The sequence below is a fragment of the Excalfactoria chinensis genome, chromosome 12 (genome assembly GCF_039878825.1).
Source record: "Excalfactoria chinensis isolate bCotChi1 chromosome 12, bCotChi1.hap2, whole genome shotgun sequence".
Taxonomy (NCBI): domain Eukaryota; kingdom Metazoa; phylum Chordata; class Aves; order Galliformes; family Phasianidae; genus Excalfactoria; species Excalfactoria chinensis.
Window position 1 is genome coordinate 16,760,154 of NC_092836.1, and position 16,595 is coordinate 16,776,748.

Genomic DNA, 16,595 nt, shown 5'->3' on the forward strand with positions numbered 1-16,595 from the left:
TTTTCTTCTACCTGATCCTGGGATTTCACCTGCTGAATCAGAAAACACAGGCAACACACACACCTGTGCACAATGAGCTGCACACGATAAACGGAGCTACAGCTCACTGAAAAGCTCACAGCAGCTGAAAAAAAACCACCACACTAATATTGCAAATATGACACAGAATATAAAAAATGCCATTAGCTGCCCTGCCATGTAAAGGTCTTTCAATTTTGACTACAGCCATTTGAACCAGAACATTTCATATCAAGAACTCTGGGCTGAGCATCCTCCACATGTACGGGAAGTCATTTCAGCTCAGGGATGCTGCAAAACTCCCACAGCTTTGCAGAGTGGGAAGGGAAACTTCACTGTTCTATCAGCTCAAGGAAACCTTGTGAGAACAGACACATGCATTTCATCTGCTTTGTTCTGGGCCTGTCCAGATGAAAGCACTGCAGTTGCTGTTGTGGTGCTGTGAGGTTGTCTCACTCCAATTTATAGGAGGAAAGAAAGGTTCTTTAATATATTATACCTGGTGTGAGATTAACAAACAGTGGTTCAAATGTTGGTCTGACCAGTTTATTACAAATAATAACTGAAAAGATGGGGAAGGGAGAGCGGTGACTACCGAGAATGAGGAGGAGGGGAAAGGGGGCGATAGGAAAGGTAGGAAGAAAGCAAGAATTGTGTAAAGCGGAGATCGTCACCACCTGGATGCAGCACTGTCCCATCACACGTCATTCTGTTGGTCCAAGGCAAAAGCACAGGGGAGAGCAGCAGCAGAAGGGAGCAGCAGCAGAATGGCGGGCCACAAGCAGCAAGCTGGTCAGCGCAGAGCAGGTGGGGAAGGAAGCAGCAGGGTCTCACGCAGCAGGCCCAGGAGAGTTCCTCAGCAGCAGCAGAGCAGCAGCGAGGGATCTGAAGCCAGATACCTGTCTTGTTCTTCAGCATGCAGGTGTCAGGTCGTGAGGAATCTGATGTCAGAAAACCTCTCTTGCTCACACTGTAAGGAATCTGATGTCAGAAAACCTTCTTGTTCATGTTATGAGGAATCTGATGTCAGATTCCTTTAGATGCCTACACACGGTCCTCTCTTGGTGCAAAGCCTGAAGGATTGTGGTCCACACTAAGAAAAAGGCAGGAAGGACCTACGTCAACTGGGAGCCTCCTGCAAAACATCTGAGGTTGAATGAAAATGTGAGGCTGAGCAGGAAGAGAAAACCAAGCTGAGAAGATGGCAACCTTCTCCTGCAACCTCCCACAAAACTTCTGAGGTTGGATGAAAGTTTGAGGCTGAGCAGGAAGAGAAAATTGAGTCAAGAAGATGACAGCCTTCTTTTGCAGCCTCCCACAAAACGTCCAAGGCTGAGTAGAAGAGCAAGGCAGCTGAGGAGGAGATGAAACCCAGGAAGGAAGGAACCTCCTTTTGCAGTCCTCTACTGAATGCCAAAAGATGGGCATGGACCTCACAGCATCCTCCAAAGGAAAACTTCCATTCGAGGCCTGGCAGTGCACTGAATCAAACGGTGCAAGGAGATGAGCTGCTGCCATTGTTGGGACACTTCCAGCCAAGATAAACTGCCCATGAGTCACCTGCAGAACTGAACAGCTGGAAGGGAAATCTGTGAACGCTTCATCATTTGTGCAGTTCTGCTGCAGAGCAATGCAATGGCTGGAGGGTTTCTTCCAAGTGCAGGAACTTCCGCAGGGCTCTTGTTGCTGCAGCTCTGAAAGCTTTGCTGTGTGCCATGGGCTCTGGTCAACCTCTGCTTCCTACTTTCAGATACTGCTAAGTTGTTATTCAGTAGGGGAAAACTGCTTAGTTTTAGATAGGAATATATTTGAACTTATGGTAAGTTGAGAAAACTTAAAACATTGTTGGAACTGAAGTTATGTTGTTGGGAGAATTCATCTTGTGAATGTTGCAAGATGTGTATCTATATAGTTGATACATAGTTGAAATAAGTTAATGAGAGTTGATACATTGTATTTAACTTAAGTTAGTAAATTTAACAACAGTTCTGAAACATTAATGCAACACCAGAGAAACCATGTATTATCATCTTGGCTTTATTGAGAGATTTAAATATAAGGTATCCACTAATTTTGAGGGTCTTGCTGGTGTTATCTTCCTTAATATCCTCACAGAAGATGGCCCCAACATTAGGGAGTACTATATTTTCTTTGGCTTTTGGACCATGTCTCTCCCTCCTTCTGAAGGCCTTTGTTAACAATTGCTGTTCACCATACAACAGTTGTAGCATATGATGGAAGGGAGGGGGATTGCAGCCTCATTACTGCATACCATATGGCAAATGACCATGAAATGAATGGTCTTACAACAGCTCTTAAAGAAAAAGCAGCCTGTACTGAGACCAGAGGCATTCGAACCCCAGTCCTCAAATACTTGCTTTTAGAAGCCTAGCTACACACTGAAAAGAGTTTCTGTTATTTACCAATTGTCTCTACAGCATATCTGTAATCATGTAGCTAGAAAGAGAACACTGAAGTCTTTAATAATCATACTGAATGGTTTAATTTGACCTCAATATCTTATGCAAAAATTCGTATCTAGCCATTTGCCAGACTCACTGAGTTTTTAAATTGGGATGCATTTTTGTCCTGTTTGTTTAGAAGGACACAATAATCAGCAACTCCCTCCTGCACAGCCAAATGCAACAGTGCAGTGAGTAATCCAAGCTGGCATGCCAAGTGAAGCTGTTCACCACTGCAGCTACAGTCCTTGGGAAGCAGCGGTTTTCAGGACAGCTTTTCCACACCTCTCACCTATTAAACTTCTTGCAACATGTTCTGTTTAGAAAACGTATCTTTCAATATAAAAACTATTAAAATAATAACACTATCAAATATTATATATTAGCTACCTCTTCCACTGCAATTCTTAGGGATAGAAACAACAGGAAGCAACACAAATTAGGATAAGGGTGAAGGACACTTCCTGACACCACATGGACAGCAGCACTGGACAGGCTGCCAAAAGGACAGATGTTCTTTGCTTTTCTAATAAGCAAAAATAAAATAAAACCTGTCTTCTATATAATGAAATCCAACAAACTGCCTTTTCAGCTCCAACAAACGCCCACCAGGGATGATCCACCTTTGTCCTCCTGAGCTCTAGGCACACTCACAAGCTCACCAGCTCACTCCAGAAGGTCAGACTGCTCATTTCCTTTACCCAGGTTTTCCTCCCTTCTCTCTGTTCTTAAAAAGAAAACAAAACCCAAACTGCCATCTTTCTTCAATACATACCTCTGTAAGCCAGCAATCAAACTACACTGCCATTTCTGTCCCTTTCAGAAGCTGTTTCTGTCATAACACCATACTGGGAACAATCCAGGTGAGCCTCCTCTTGTAGATGATAAGCCTCAATTCCTGACTGGATTTTTGGAGTGAAACCTGCGAATCTGTACGTGGTCATAAATGAGAAGTGAACCATGCTGCATGTACTGCTGCTTGTTGCACTGTCCTTTAAATCAAACTTCCCATAAATTCTGTGGTCTTCAAAGCAAGTAAATTTCACTCCAATTATTGTAGTTTTTCAAATATGAGTGGTGAAAGACCTGCTTCCAAACTGACCTTATTTTCCTCAAACTTCATGACTGCTTCAATCCTTCAGAGCTCTCAGACTTGCACAAATCACCATAAGGAACCAACAGAATCAATTTCTTAAAACTAGAGAATCCAAAGAGTAATCACAGGCCTGTTCCACCAAAGACAAAATGCAGAACTCGTGACATTTACTAAAGATCTTCAAAATACTACATACCATGAAGAAATGCAATTCTCAGTTGAAGAAAGCATGAGAAGGACTTCACCCAACTTTCCTAAACCAATGTTTTTAAGCAGCATAAACCTCTACAGTTTTAGGTACGCAGTGTCCAAGATACTGAGCAGTGACACTAAACACTCCATGCCACTTTGGCTCCAGCTTCCCCTTCCATGACCGAACACACCAAATTATAAAGACATCCACCTTACACAGCACTGAAGCATTCCTCATGCTCCAAATCACTCTGCACGAACCTTTCACATCTCAATCAAGAAAACGTTTGAGTATTTTCCAGCAATCAAATGGCAAATCAGCTAAAAGCCTCTGATTGGACTGCTAAGCAATCAGACAATTTCTATGTGCATTCTATGAGAAACTAAGAAAGTTCATGCAACCCAAAGTGGAAATAATTACTCCTTGCTTCTTTCATGTTCAGCACTTATAAGACCACCAGCTGTCACTTATGGCCAAGTTCCTGGGCACTCCATGAAGATCCATCCTTCACTGCAACCACGGAAGACAGAAAACACTTGCATGATGCCATTGAATAATAGAACACAGGACTAGGGATGACTTTGAGTTTTCTGTTAGCATCAATCTGGGCCAGGCAAATTCCCACGACTCTTCCCAAGCATCCTCTTCACAACACTCGAACAGCCATGCTAAAGGAGTTTCCTGTCTGCAGGCAACCTCAAAACTGGCTAAGAAAGAGGAAAGGTGGCCACATATTGCACCTTTCCAGGAGTTTAGCTGCAAAGAACAGTGTGTGTCAAGTATCACCAGCGCTGTATTTCCACCCTGAACCTTCACGGGAGATGCTGTAAGGCAGCATTCAGACACTGCGTGGTTTGTGGTTGTTTTTTTTCTTTTCTGTTTGTTGTGGTGTTGTGGCTTTTTTGGTTTTTGAAAATATCACTTCTATGGTTTCAGCAGTTTTGAAGTAAAATCCACCTCGCTAATTAAAAAGGTCTCAAAATGCATTAATACAAAAATGACACCAGTGATTCGGTAAAGGACACCTGCTTTAAAACACAAGTTTTGTACTAATGCCCCCCGCACCAGCCAGGGAAGCCTTCCAACACCCTGACCAGCTCCATCCACACCGTGTCCTTTTGCCCACCTGTACGCTGGACAGGTGCTTCAGAAGATATAAAAGGAGCCACCAGGAATTGTCTTTCAAACTCAGCTGGCAAAGAATTCCACCTATTCGCAGTGGATCAGATCTTATTCCACACCCTTCCCCCTGCTCTCTTTTTGCAGACAAGTTGCAAATTACATGTATTGATCTGACCAAGTTCTAAATTGGGCAGTTACGTTTGGTCTCTCTGCAGTAATCTGCTATTTCAACAGAAATAATCCCCACATCACATCTTAAAACTCTGAGGAATTTTTGTTCACTGCTAAAATAGCTACTGTGCTCCACCTGTGAGTTGCAGTGATCTCTTAAGCTGACTTAAGAACTCACAAGAGTCTTGTTTGACCTAATTAACTAAAGCTGACGAAGAACTTGCAGATCCTTTATTTAGAAGTAGTACAAAATAACAGATCTTATCAACACCTACGGGGTAAGAGAAAGTTATCCACTTTATTGGTATTATTTTTCTCTGCATGGAAGTCATATACTGGTCTGGGCAACCACCTGACAGCTACACACGTCCATGGCACCACAACAAATTCAAGTGCACATCTCTAACCAGCTCTGAGCCTTCAGAAGTTTACCCTGAAGACTTTGTTTTGTTTCCTTTTTCTGCCCTGTCTCTGCAGAGTACTCACACGATTAAGCTCAGCTTCCCATAGTAGTACGCAGTAGTACAAATAATAGCTGTTTTTACTTTCTCCCCCCATACATAAGAAGCACAGTATCAGAGAAAGGAATCACTGGCAACTTCTCCTTATATGCCTTTCTACCACAAAAAGGGACAAGCATAAGCTTCTTTTAAATTTCTTAGACTTCCCAGAGAAGGAAAGAAGTTATGTTGACCAAATTAACCTTAAAGAACAACACAGAGTATATGAGCCAGCCTAAAGAGTAACACAAGATAAAAACAGTGCCATATACTTTAGTGACAATAAGCATACATGCATATGCTCACATGCACATTTGAGCAGTCACTGTTATCAGAAACTCTACCCATATTACAAGCAACACAGTAAACAGTTTCCATAGCATGGAGTTAAAACGTTTAGTTCCTGTTAACTCCTTCCCAGAAACTGCACCTATCAGAGCTGGAAGCAGGAAAATCCAGAGTCAGTAGGTCATGCAGGATGGTCACCTTAAGGACAGGAGGTCGTTGTTAACACCTACTGATGCTGTGCTCATCTGCAAAGCCTGCAGACAGGCAGACCAGAAGGAAAACTTTACTTGCCAGTACCAGGACACTACATCTGCACACAGACTATGTATTCAAATAGGAGTAAGAAATGCTTTTTTCCCCTATATCTTGAAACCAAAATAGCATTTATTCTTTTAGAAATACTGAATACTTACTATCTATTACAGATTACTCCAAGTACTGTTAGATGGGCATACAGGTTTTTTAACCAGATTACCACCACTGTTACAAAAAGCATTCAATATAAATTATTAAAGACCTTGAACAAATTTTCTCCTGGCTTTCATACCAGTATTATTTGTATCTCTATGCCTTTCCAGATGGAGAGAAACCTCCTGTGTTTTCTGAAATCATATTGCTTTCTTAGCACTTACAGAGAGATGTTCTGGATTATGATACTACAAAGCCCAGAGAACACCACCATACATCATCTTGTTTCAAATTCTTTTTAAGCACACCCTTCCCATAAGAACTCATTGCACATAAATGCCTTTTTCTCTATAGTCTCAGCTTCCAGTTTTAGTAACACTATTATTTAGCTTTCACACTGACAGCAGAAACTGTAAGGCTAGCACAACATGGTGTGGTACCCAGGCCCATCTTTTTCCAATACATATTTTACAGTCTACAAACCAGAAGTGCTGCTCATCTCCTGGGAGCTATTTGAGCTTCCCCAGAGTTTCTTCCTGGTAAGAGCACAGACTCTGTGGTCAGAGAAAAGCGAGGAAGACTTTATATGACTTCATTTTCTATAATTGTTTCTCAAACCTGAGCTTTGCTTTACCATCCCCTTCCTCAGCTTTCTCCTCTTCCCCCAGCTTCTTTCAGCTGAGCTCTTCTGTCTTTGAACAGCAGAGCACCCCTTTTCAGGCAGTTTTAGTTGCTCCAGGCTTCCTAGACATTGCAATTCCTGAGTCTGTTAACTGAGAGGCAGACAGAAACCCCACAATACACCCCATTTGCAGTGCCAAAGAAGATTCTTGGAATTTTTAACTGAAACAAACTCGTCTTCTGAACCACAATCCAAGCAAGATGTCTGCCAAAACAAAAGATGAACAGCTCAGCCTGTTCAGAGCTACGAAGAGATGCTCTACATTTTGTCTGGCGGTTGTCTATTATGTAGCAGCACTGCACTGCAGAGATGCCTACTATTGCCATTTATAGGTACTGACCTACTGAAAACATCTGCACTAACAACCAGCCTTCTGACTTTCATTACAGTTTAGAACTTTTCTGCAAAGCTGACAAGGCACAGCAGCATGATGAATAACATCAATTAGATTTCTTAAACGATTCCTATTTCAATGCGGGATTAATAAACATTTCTGCTGGTGCTGACCCAACAACAAGCAAGTATTTCTCTTTAGTCTCTTAGCACGTTTTATGATGTGACCTGTTTAACTTTAACCAAACACCACGCCAGCACTGCCACATCCATTTGTGTACCCTCTACAATTCCTCAGGCTTCAGATGGTCAGTTTCTGAACAGGACACGTTCCTGTTACCCCCCTAAGAACAGCAGAGATTGTTCTTTCATGTCAGGAAAGCTACGCTGCCACATCAGCAGTGCTGAACATAAAAGAAAACATTCCTTTTTACTGTGAAGGCAGTCAAACACCAGCAGCTTTGCCCAGAGAAGTGTTGGAGTCTCTGTCACAAAGTGGATCAAAATTTGACTGGACCCTGTTCTGGGCAACCTGCTCTGCTGACCCAATGTGAGCAGCCAACGGGATGGCCTGAGGAGGTCCCTTCCAACCTAAATGATTTTGTGATCATTTCAATATTATTTTGTGTACAATTTCAGAAGGAAAAGCAAAATATTTTTCCCCCCCTCTGAAGGTTTGCCAACTTCTTTTTTGAAGCTGATGCCTGCTTCCCAAACTACACGAAACCAGTAAATCTTTTCCCCTGTTAGTTAAGAATACAATAATGGAGTGTGTAATGAGCTAGAATAGGAAGCAGTCCCAGAAACAGAAACATTAACGTTTATAGCTAGAGCTTTCTTAATCCCTCTCCTCAATATGTTGCTATAACAATCAAAAAGAAACAGATTAGCAGAATGGAAGTTTAACTCATTTCTAAGTAAAATAATTCTCCTTTCTCAGCTTTAATACTATTGCCATACTACTGCTGCCTCCTTCAGAAGACACTGGGGAGAGAGAAACATCTACCTTACAGAAACATACAACAACAGAGAGGTAGGTATTTGGAATGACAACAGCAAGGAGTGCAAGATGTAACAGTTGTACTGTGAAGACTGTATATCGCATGTGCCATCATAGAAGAAGTAGAAGCAACACAAGGAAAGTTGATTTCATAATAGACTTGACTGCTTTTTGAAGGAAGTAAGGAATGGGGTTCACTGTGCTAGTGACACACTGGACTCTTCTGCCTGTATTTCCCAAGTATGTAACTTCTAACACTTCAGTGTTAAATAAGGTTCTACACAGTATTTCTCTAAACTAAAGAAAGAAGGAGATTCGTGCTTGAACCACCAACAGTTGTTGGTCCTAATTCAATAGTTACAGCTTATATTTACTAAGAAAAAAAAATGTAAATAAATAAAAAGGAAAACAATATTTTCAAATATGCACGTTTCTTATTTGCTGTTCCATAGGATTTGGCCATTAAAAAACCATATCATAGGATTATAATGAAAGCAGAGCTAGGTGACATTGTCTGTCAGCAAGTGAAAATTATATAAAATAGATGAGTAAACGTCTGTGTTTATTTTTAATATTGGAAGGAACAATAATATGGAGATGCTTCTGTTTGAGTTTCTCCTCTATTAAACCCCAGCCACCAAAACAAATACAGACTGCGCTGAGTAATTCTTTGAGGAGACTCTCACAGACCTCCCATTTTGGTGTTACTAAACACATTTCTTATCTACTTAAGAACACAATTTAAATAAGGGAGGTTTCAGATTTGAAGGCGAGATTTCAAACCTGCTGAAGTTTCCAGAGCAGCCCATGTGGACCTCACGCTACCAGTGCTTCCACAGTCAGCTGCTTCCCCCCACCAGACAAAACCAAAATCTAAACAGTTGTTTTTTTTCCTAATGGACTGGGAAGCATGCAACATCTCGCTCGTTCAGGGTATCTGAAAATGCTGTGCAATGAGAAGAGTACTGTTCTTACCACATACAGCTGCTTCCAGAGCACAGCCCATTCCTGCAGTGTTGCTGTGACCTCAGTCACAACAGAATCTTCAAGTGGAACAACTGTTTCATATTGCCTAGACAAGAAGAGGACAAAAATTAGGAGAGGTAATCTGAAAACACTGACTTTTTTCAAGCTCTCAACTTAAAGAAAAATGTTTTAAGAGTAACATCTTGGCTGCCATAACACTCAAGCAACTCCAGTTTCCTATCAACTGTTCCTCCATTACATTCCCAACCAAGAATTTGCTTACATGAAGCTGTTTTCCTGTTAGGTTGACTGATGCTCCTGCGTGCTCAGAGCTGCTCTTATACATTTAATACATTTAATACATTAGGGGAGAATTAGAAGTGCAGCATTTCAGACCTTCACCTAAGGTGGAAGGTTAAATGGGAAAGATTAAACTAAAATATGGCATTTAGTGAAGTGCCTGCAGAAAAAGGTGTGACTTCTGATAGACTTGCATTGTATCATTATTCTCAATGGGCTGAGTAAACTTTTTAAGGGCGGCAGTACTGGTGCTTCCTCACTTTGGAGTGTAATAAAACATGTAGCTTGTGTAGAGTGACTGCTCCTGGTGTGTACTCTACCTGTGGGAAAGGGCGGCTTCCTGCAATTTATCACTACTAGTGCTTGAAGTTAATGCATGTTTTGGGAAGGGCAACCAGCTCAGGATATTTGCATTCTCAGTAGGACCAGGTCTACCTGGACTTCAGTAAGGCCTTTGACACTGTCCCCCAGGAAACTGCACTAAGAATTCTGACATCATGTCACCATCAGCACCGCTATTCGCATTAACTAAATTAACCCTATGCCTAATCAGCCCTTCTGCATCAGGGAAGGTAAAAGGTAATTCAGCAGAGCATGCTTTAGTCATTCTCTGGGGTGAGGTACGGGGGTTGGATGCTTTTGAAAAGTTCCAAAGTAACACAGTTACCCTGTCAGCTATATATGGATGGAAATCTGTTCAGAAATCAGATCTGCTGCCTACGTGCCAGTGCCTCCCTAACAAACAGAACAGAATACCGAATTCTGCCAGTGAGGAGCAACAAGAAATTAAAAATATAAATAGAATTCTTTAAAATAGGTGTGTATCGGGCAACACCTCTGAAATCCTCATTTGATGAAAAGCAAACAGGAGTAAATAGCAGAACTGCTTCCTGCTATGTTAAAAACAACACGAAAATCAAGGAATTTATAACAGAGCTCAATTTCAGAACTTAATAAACTCAAACAACAAAGAACTAAAAGCACTATGCATTTTAATTACTATTTCTTAGATTCCCCTCTAAAAGAGAAACCGCAGTTTCTTTAAGGAAGGAAAAGCACTCACCCTCTGTTACTGACAATTGCCTTTTTCAAGTGAATGTAATTCGCAGGAAAAATCCCCTGCAAGAGAGAAAATCCTGTAAGTTAGAAAGGCAACACTTGCAGTTTTTAGTGTTAATATATTTATACCACTTATTTCTGTATGTATATAATTGCCCATGTACCATATTAACACCTACCCCCTCAGACACTGCCACAGACTCAAGTCAGCCTTACAACTGGCCAAGTAGTTTTCATCCCACAAAGCTCCCCAAAGCATTCAGAAACACTGTTCTATGTGAAATGTCCTCTGGTATAAAAACAGTGGGTAAGCACTATGACCAAATGAGAAGTCTCATGCTAAGCCTACATGCTGTTGCCTTGAAATGGACAAGATCAAAATAAGGGATCTACATTTAGCGAATTTTCTTCATGCTGCAAAGAGCATGTGAGCCCAATAACGTGCTAACAGGTGATGAGCAAGCAGGCATGGGGTGTGAGGAGTAGAAAGAGCTGTGTGAAATAAGCAGCTTGCAGTTAGCAGAAAGGAATGAGGAACAGCAGTAACAACCAGGGACACTGACTGCAGAGATGTAAGCTAGCCAGCACCAGTGCCTGTTGTGCAGCTCATAGCATGACATCAGTACCACTCCAGGCCTCTTCTACAGCATGCTACATTACCTTAAGTGACAAGGGCCTAGGCTTAAAAAAATTAAGTACCAAAACAAAGCATCCACCATCCAATTTGCGTCTTGTCCCTATCCCAGTCTTTCACTGAGCAAACAAGGATTCCATTACTTGCATTCCCTGAGCTATCGTCCTTCTAGCAAAGGACTGCCCAAAGCCACCCAGCACAGCATGACGAGGGTTCTGAAAGGAATATTAAGCAAATCGTATTCAAAATGTTAAGGAAAAATCCTCCCTTTTGATAGGCGAGATGGATACTGTGATAGAACACAGAGATTAAACAAATAGCAATGGCTTCATGAGGAAAATAAGTAAATGCTTTCAGCCCTACAGAGATCTGGGGGAAAAAAATGCTACTTCAGTTTCTTGTTTGGTTCCCCTCCAATCCATGCTTTGTACTTCTGTGATCCTGTGCTGTTACCTAAGAAACCAAGGAAGGCTTGAAGGGCTCTCTGACCAAAACTGAGCATGTACTCAAGAGAAGAGGTGGCTGCGCACACAAAACAGGCATAGGCTGTTGCATGAAGAGGACTGCAATCGTGCAAACAATTCCAGTAACAACAGGAAAAAAAAGTAGTCCAGAACATGAGGAATCTGATGCTCTTTTTCTTTTTAAATGCGAGCTGTATTTATACCAGAAGACAACAAAGGAGGAAACTATTAATGTGTCCCTCTACAAACATCTACATAAACACACATGCACTCATCAGGACAGACACAAAAATTCCATAAACAAAATGGGTATAACTGGAAAATAACCAAACAGTAACGATCTGAAACAAAGCATCCTTCTTCATTAGACACTTCTCCATAGTTGCCTTAAGATAATAATGCAAATTACTGAACATGCTCCATTAAGCAGCATAAGATCAGCCTCCTTCTACAGCCTTCTTGGAGGAGTCACGTGGAAAAGGTCCGACTGGACGAGACTGACAACTATTAGAAAGATTTAATGGCACATATCGGGAAGATTTCTGATTTGTGGGGGTGACAAATATCGTTCACTATATTTAGGAAATAAATCTAATCTCATCACATGAAGAAGTGAAAGGTAAGCACAACCTTGGGTAGGGTAACAGTTCACAGGGCTGCAAACAGCAAAGCAGAGACAATCTACCAGTAAATCGAAGGACTTACCTTCACATTGGGCTTCTTAATGGAAACACCTCTGTACCACCCTGAAACCAGAGAAAACACATTACATTACATTCTGGCATTGTTTACGTTACAGAGAAGCAAGCTGACCAGAAACAATGCAATCGCTGAGATCACCTCAAAAACCACCATCAAACCACAGGTCAGGCTTTAAGATGTTTTTTTGTTTGGCTCTGCAACAATGACAAGCAATTAAGGACTTGGAATGCTCCTCTTTCTTCCATCGGGAATAAAAGCAGCTTAGTACACTTGGTCACTTCACTAACAATTGTAATCTACTGTTAAAAGATGTGCTCAGTGCACAAACTGCAATCACTTTTCCCATGTGCTGGTACAGGAGTCTTCTCGTAGTATTTACCATAATGAAAAACCCAGGCTCCAAAAACCTGCTCTTTTACAGACAGGAAAAGCCATTACCATACATTTCTAACATTGTTTAAACAAATATAAATCCTTTGGATGTGTCTGGTCTTCTGCATGCCTTGAGAAAAGACTTCAGGATCTCATTTCACAAATCCAATTACGGTTCTTGCATCTCCCATCAGATAACAGCCCCAGACAGGACAATATATCAGGAGTAAGAGCCAAAGCTACCAGTCAAACAGGAGAACCCAATTACTTCCATTTCACACAGGTGGAATTAATGTCACTGCAACACAGCGATTCATCTGGAAAAAAAATTAAAAAGATCTAGAAACACCATCCAGTTAACCACGAAATGTGAGGGCAGATGACATGAGCATGTAAGACCTGAGTCAGAGGATGTAGGTTTTCTACAGAGAAAGGCCGTGCTTCACGGACAGACGCACTGCCTCCCCATTTTCTTTTCCAGCAGCTTAAAACAGACTCAATCTGCGTGACCCAGTGGACAGCCCAGGGAAAGGCAAGCAGGTCACTCCAACTGGTTTTGAATAAATGAAGCCCTGTGCAGGGTGTGGGGCTTGGACGGAGGGAACACCACTCACAGCAAGCAGCCTGCATGGTGCTGTGCTCTGGATTGGTGGCTAAAACCGTGCTGAGAACAGAGCAGCACTTGCACAGCACGGGTGCTTTCTCTCTTCCTCACTGTGTCACCCCAACAAAGTGTTGGTGCAGGAATTCCCCAGTTTCTTAAACGAACTGATTGTAAACACCTTTTAGCTTTCGGATTGCACAAAGCTGAACTCAAGTGCTGCAGAAGAAAACAGAATGAATCGTATACCCATGGCAGTGTGCTCTGGACAAGCTGCTGTATCTTAACGCCCTGTTCCACCTTTGCTTATCCACAGACTCCACTACACCAGACTGTGCTGGAGATGAAGGAAGCAGAAATCTGAACTGAAGCTCACACATTACATCTTGAAGGAGAAATATCAAAGTCAAGAAAAATAAAAAATGTTGCTTTATAACTGATTTCCTCAATACAATCTAATGAGATCTGATAGAAAGTGAAAAGTAGACTGTTCTACAGCTCTGCCCTCTGCACACAGCAGAAGCTCCCTCCAAGAGCTGCAGGAAGAACTACTTCTATGATCACAAAACTGGAGAAAAAATAAAAGGAAAAGCACACCATGCTGCCATTTCCCTACACACTGAGACCACCGCTGCCTTATAACTTGTACTGCAAACCACACTGCCTGCACATACAGTCACACTGTAGGTGACCTGTAGGCAGCAATAAAAGCCACAGAAGAATGCACTTGGTAGTGTATGCAAGTCACTGCCCTCCGCTTTGCCTGCGGGGCTTTTCCAGCCATAAGCAGCATTGTGCTCTCTACTCAGCTCCTCCAAACCCTACAATTCAGCAAAACCTCTGAAGAAGCAGGATAGAAAAATGCACTGTGAGCCTATTTATATATATATATATATATATATATGTATATATATATATATATATATATCTTCCTCTTACAATGACATGTCCATATCGAAATTCACAGCATAGGAATCTTAGAAACCTGCATATTCATACAAAAGGACTGCAAAACAGTTTGTACAGAGCTGTGTCCCACTCAGGAGTCACAGCAATAGTGCTGCTCTAATTCAAAGGACTCTTGAGGCAGATGTGCTCAACTCAATGCTATCAGCTTAGCAATAAGAAGAGCTACCAATGCTTTGTGATCCTTCCTTGACAAAGGATTGAACAAAACAATATTCTTTCTAGAAGTTGCCTCATAACCCTTTTCAGATCTCCAGTTTAACAGCCATAAGACTGTGGAATGGAAAACACAGTCCCTTTTCAGTACCCAAGGGCAGAATAACAAAGGGGTTCTAACTGAATGATATTCATTTGTTTTTCAGGGGGAAAAAAAAACACCTCAGATACTGAGGATGAGTCAGAGCATAGGAAAAACAAACTCCAGACATAACTTCTTTCTTCATCGTCTTCCTTGCTTCCAGCTCTAAGGAAACACATCTAAGGCTGCCAGGAGAGGCTTGGAATGGGAGAGCTCGGGTTCACGGGAGCACCTATGGGAGATGGGAGCCCTGTTCCCTGACCCAGGAAACAAATCACTGCAGCCTTTGGGGTTAACGGGAGATGGGAGCTGCCTGCTTTACACTGGAAACAACCCTGAGCAGAAGAGAGCTCAGGAAAAGCCTGTCTTTTACTCCCACCTGCCAAAAGCCCCCTCATTTTGCAATAAGTATCCAGAACAGAAAGACCAGCTCTTGCTCAAAGCAAGACCCAGGACATGTGGCTTTTAACATTCACCAGTCTGAAACATGCATGCTTGCCTAAAGTGATCAGAACACTCTGCAAACTAACTCCACACCCAGCATATCAAGCCTGGACACCACACAAGTGCCCAACACAGCTGCTCTCACCCCACACCTGCTGATGGAAAGCTGTGTTGTATGTTGCTGCAGAGTAACACTGATTAATTTGTGCTACTGAAAGAAAAGCAACACATAGGCAGGTGAAGCCTATGCTCAGGTCCTGCCACAGCCTCATGCTCTCCAACTGGCAGCAGCCCAGCATCAGAGAAATGAACCATCTGATCAGATGCAGCAATCAGTGACAAAGACAAAATGGTTTCTGCATCATAGGCTCTGTTAGGTCTCAACGCTGATAAAAACATCACGGTTTGCTATTGGATCACATGCCACAGTGCATTTTATAATGCTGCCTGAGAACATGGGACAGCTAATATACAGCCTCAGCAGCAGGCCATCCCACAGAGCCACCCTCACCATAGCAGCTGGACACAAGCACACGTGCTGCCCAGCTGGTGTCAGTGCAATGGTACCACCTGGCACTCAAGGCAGGGTCTCCACATGCCACATGATGTTTGAAGAAATGAAACTCTGAATCCCCACAGGGACCGCATCATCATGTTACGCACTGTATAAATATGACCAGTGTGGCAGGATGCAAAACAATTCACAAGTGACCAATGATGTTTCTGTTAGTTAATTCCCAGCTATGGTTAAAGTATATTACCATGTAAAGTCCCACTATAAATTTGGTAAGCATATCTAGCATTATTAAGCTCTGCCAGATCTCTGTATTTTTTTGGCCAAAAGCTGTACTTCATGATTCCAGATCATAAGCATCCAATGAAAACAAACCGCAATTTAATTTGCAGGGATGACAGGCTGTTGGGATTTATCTCCTTGTTCAAGTTAGGAAGCAGACTTCTATTCTACTAATTGCACAGCTTCAAAAAGATTGATAAGTACTGGATAGCACTTTTCATCTGATCTTGTTCATCTCTGTCAAGGAAAAAAGATGCTTTGTGAAACCACTAAAAACATCAATTTTAGGATAAAATGCAGGAAGCTTTTAGCTAAAGTCTTCCAACAGAGACGCCATGATGTTGGGAAAACCACCTTCAAACTTAAACAGGGAAAAATGAAGGTCTCTCACTGCAATTGCTACAATTAAAACATGCAAATGTGCCCATGGAATTGAACAGATGCCCCAGCTGTTATGGGGAAAATACCAACAAAGGGAAACTATGAAGGAAAGTCAGACCGAGATAAGACCCATCTACTCCCTTTACAGAAAGCTCAGCACTCACCAGTGATTCTGAGCATTCTTCAAAGGGAGACCTGGCTTTAAGCTTGCAGAAATCACATACAACAGCAATCATGCTAAAAGCCAGCTGGTCTCCAAGGACAGCTTGGGCTGAGGAGCTACACTTGCCATGGGCATGTTTCCTTCACTATCTTCGTAACTGCAAGCAAAACATTGGA

General features: G+C 42.0%; 1 protein-coding gene across 9 annotated transcripts in view; it reads right to left on the reverse strand.

Moving 5' to 3' along the window:
• The window catches only part of DOCK3 (dedicator of cytokinesis 3), a 140,264-nt gene that overhangs the window by 105,849 nt on the left and 17,820 nt on the right, over positions 1 to 16,595 (reverse strand). For all 9 annotated transcript variants that reach the window (XM_072347575.1, XM_072347574.1, XM_072347580.1 and 6 more), the window contains exons 3-5: positions 12,402 to 12,442; positions 10,603 to 10,658; positions 9,249 to 9,345 (exon numbers count right to left, since the gene is read on the reverse strand). In XM_072347575.1, the coding sequence (XP_072203676.1) occupies positions 9,249 to 9,345; positions 10,603 to 10,658; positions 12,402 to 12,442 (194 nt within the window). The remainder of the gene's footprint in view (positions 1 to 9,248; positions 9,346 to 10,602; positions 10,659 to 12,401; positions 12,443 to 16,595) is intronic.